The sequence below is a fragment of the Ceratosolen solmsi genome, unplaced genomic scaffold, assembly GCF_000503995.2.
Source record: "Ceratosolen solmsi marchali unplaced genomic scaffold, CerSol_1.0 scaffold11, whole genome shotgun sequence".
Classification (NCBI taxonomy): domain Eukaryota; kingdom Metazoa; phylum Arthropoda; class Insecta; order Hymenoptera; family Agaonidae; genus Ceratosolen; species Ceratosolen solmsi.
This window is the reverse complement of record NW_011948416.1, coordinates 5,595,404-5,598,511: the sequence shown is the minus strand read 5'-3', so window position 1 is coordinate 5,598,511 and position 3,108 is coordinate 5,595,404. Positions and strand designations below refer to the sequence as shown.

At 36.3% G+C, this 3,108-nt stretch overlaps 1 protein-coding gene across 1 annotated transcript in view; it reads right to left on the bottom strand.

Moving 5' to 3' along the window:
* Positions 1-831: 831 nt before the first annotated feature.
* The window catches only part of LOC105359469 (RAS oncogene family member Rab39), an 8,538-nt gene continuing 6,261 nt past the window's right edge, over positions 832-3,108 (bottom strand). The window contains exons 3-4 of the mRNA XM_011496082.1: positions 2,309-2,418; positions 832-1,512 (exon numbers count right to left, since the gene is read on the bottom strand). Coding sequence (XP_011494384.1) covers positions 1,074-1,512; positions 2,309-2,418 — 549 coding nt within the window. The 3' untranslated portion in view covers positions 832-1,073. The remainder of the gene's footprint in view (positions 1,513-2,308; positions 2,419-3,108) is intronic.

Below are 3,108 nucleotides of genomic sequence, written 5' to 3'. Positions count from 1 at the left end.
TTCAAACCATCGACTATACAATATTTGATTACAAGTACTCAAATAGAATTTCATTAAAATTATTTTAATTTTTTTGTTGCTGTGAATTATACTTAAAAGTCTAATTCTAAATTTCAACGATTGAGCAAATAAATTGCTATTGTTTTTTCTCTTTCTCCCTCTCTCTCTCTCTCTCTCTCTCTCTCTCTCTCTCTCTCTCTCTCTCTCACTTTGAAACGCATAACGCTTATATAATCGTCAATTACGAATGATTTTAATTATAAAAAATAATATTCTAAAGGAAAAATATATATTCGACAAAGTTCCAGAAAACGTCGTGCGCAATAAAAAATTATGAAAATTATATTCGATTAGAACAAGACAATACGTGTGTCTACAATAAATATCTCGATATTTATTTACAAATTTAATTCCAAAATATAATATAAACAAAATATTAAAAAAAAAAATAATAATAATAATAATAATAATAATAATAATAATAATAATGATAGTGTAACGTAATAATGGTTAAATAAAAAAAGCAACAATAATCCGAATGCCTTTTGACGATATTTTTCTCATACTCAATTCCCTCTAGAGCAAATAACTGAACATTTGAATAAAAATAATGTGATATTCTAATCGAATCATTATGGTGCCTTTGACGCCTTATTTTTTTGGAACATTACAAAAGAACGTAAATCGCAGCAGCTTTTTCAACGCGATAAAAATGTATAAAAAAGGTATAACAAAGGTGACACTTCAAGGCGGAAGTTTTGCTTATCAAACTAGCGAAACTTGGAATCTCCGAGGGTCGAAGCTCCCAAGCGAACAGACGTTGCTCGACTAAAACTTCCTTGCATTAAAAGCTCCGGTTGTTAACCACTGCGACTTTGGCTCGCGAATGTCTCGGGCGGCGTTCGCGCACAATTCACTTTCGTTATCCCGGCGATTATCCGAGCCGGGGTACGCGACGCAAGACTGACATTATGAAGCTGTGGTAGAAGCGAAGCTTCGTCGCAGAGGAACGTAAAAGGCAGTACGATTGCCTCCTCGCCGAGGTAAAATAGGCGAGTGGTTATGGGCCGACCCTAACAACAGGAGCTCTTGGTAGGCTCCGCCTCGACTAGATTGAAATCCAAACCTCCGGGACGGGCGAAGCCCGTCTTGATCCCATCCCACCCATCCTCGACCTTGTACTCGCCGTTCTGTATTCGATTGTAGACCTCCTGGGTGACGGTGCGAAAGGCATCCTCGACGTTGTAGCCGGTCCGCGCACTCGTCTCCACGTGGTGGACGCCGTACTGTTCGGCGAACGCCCGGGCCTCCTCCTGGGAAACCTCGCGCCTGCAGCCGTTCATTACCAGGTCGAGCTTGCAACCAACGAGGCAAAAGACCGGTCGGTGGGGCTCGATGTGACGTCGCGCCTCCATCATCCAGCGGGGGATGTGCTCGAAGCTCGTTCGATTGCAAACGTCGTAGACGAGGAGGGCGCCAACGCTGTTCCGGTAGTACGACTTTGTTATGGACCTGTCAGCATCAGACAATGACGAGCTTAATATTTTCCTCGCGGCTAACAGCATATTCGTATTTTTACGCGATCCTCGGTTATTTGTAATTAATCGTTGGGGCGTTATCGAAACTAAATGCAGAAATGTCTCTTACCCCCCCCCCCCCCCCCCCCCCACTCTCGCCGACGATTTTATCAAGTTTTTATCAAACTGTTTTCAAGCGGCAAAATAATTACGTTTCCATTTTTTTTATTTTAACAAGCGGTTGTTGCGATACTTTTACATCGGATCCAGCTTCGTAAGAAAAATAAGATCGTAAGAATAATATATGAGAAATGAATTAAATCAATATCAAAGAATTTATTGAATATTTTTTTGTAAAATTTCCAACGCGCTGATTTTGAAATACTAATTCGACTTGCATATCAGTGTGTAGTTGCGTTGTGTAATTGCATATTAATTTATTAATAATGTGTAATTGTATGGTGTATTATTGAATGTAGCTTCAAGTCTTATGTCAGCTTGTGTCCTTAATAATGCCTTGAACTAAAGTCTAACTAATCGTAACAAATGAAAAATTAATCGAAAAAAACTCTTAAAGTACCCGCATCAATTATTTAGACATTAAAATTCATATAATGATTTTGAAGCTCTAACGCCTTTGTATCGATACTTTCGCTTATTCATAAATATATTGGGTTACAATCCTTCGGATTGGCAGTCATAGAATTATCTAATTACAATAAAAGTATGCAGAGCATAAGGTAAGTAAGTAAAGAAGCTCTGAATTAGGGAGAAATTGTCGTTGATTTTACCTAAACCTTTCTTGTCCAGCCGTGTCCCAAAGTTGTAGTTTGATCCTCGTTCCATCCTTCACTTCGATGAGCCGCGCAAAAAAATCTACTCCTACTGTCGGATCTGAAAGCTACAACGACAATATGATAATATCGCTTAATCGGCAATACGCCAATTAGAAATACGATTGCACTTAAATAGCTTTAATATTCTTTTCGTTCTTGCCCAACGCCCATCTCTTATTAATAATAAATTAATTTATTAATCGACAATATTAGTGCGCGTATTGTTACACGATCGTGCGTAATTTCATTTGAATAATATCCACTATTGTGTTATATAAAATAAATATATAGGCTTATTTTATTAAGGATATTATGTGTCGAGTAAAACCACAAAAAATGAGCGTAGCGCGTGATGAAAAATATTTATCTAGTATTATGAATTCAGTTGAAAATACATTAAATTATTATTACAATTATTGAATTATGCTTATTGAAAAAAAATACCGAGGGTAAATTTTTATTGTTAAACATTCGTTTATTAAATACCAAGAGACTGGTGAACATAACTTGTCCGATGCCATATTTAACATTGCAAATATAGTTATTTAATTAAACAGATAAAAAAATATATTCATAAAAAAAAAATGTTGTATTCGTAATAACAATGAATTAAACGATTTAAAAGACCAAAAGTATATCTTGACGTGTGTTTATTAAATTATGCTTTCTAATATCACTCACTCATCTATGTATATGTGCGTGCTAAAACAACTTTCTCGTCACTTTAGAATGAACAAGTGAAATCTTATTATTGG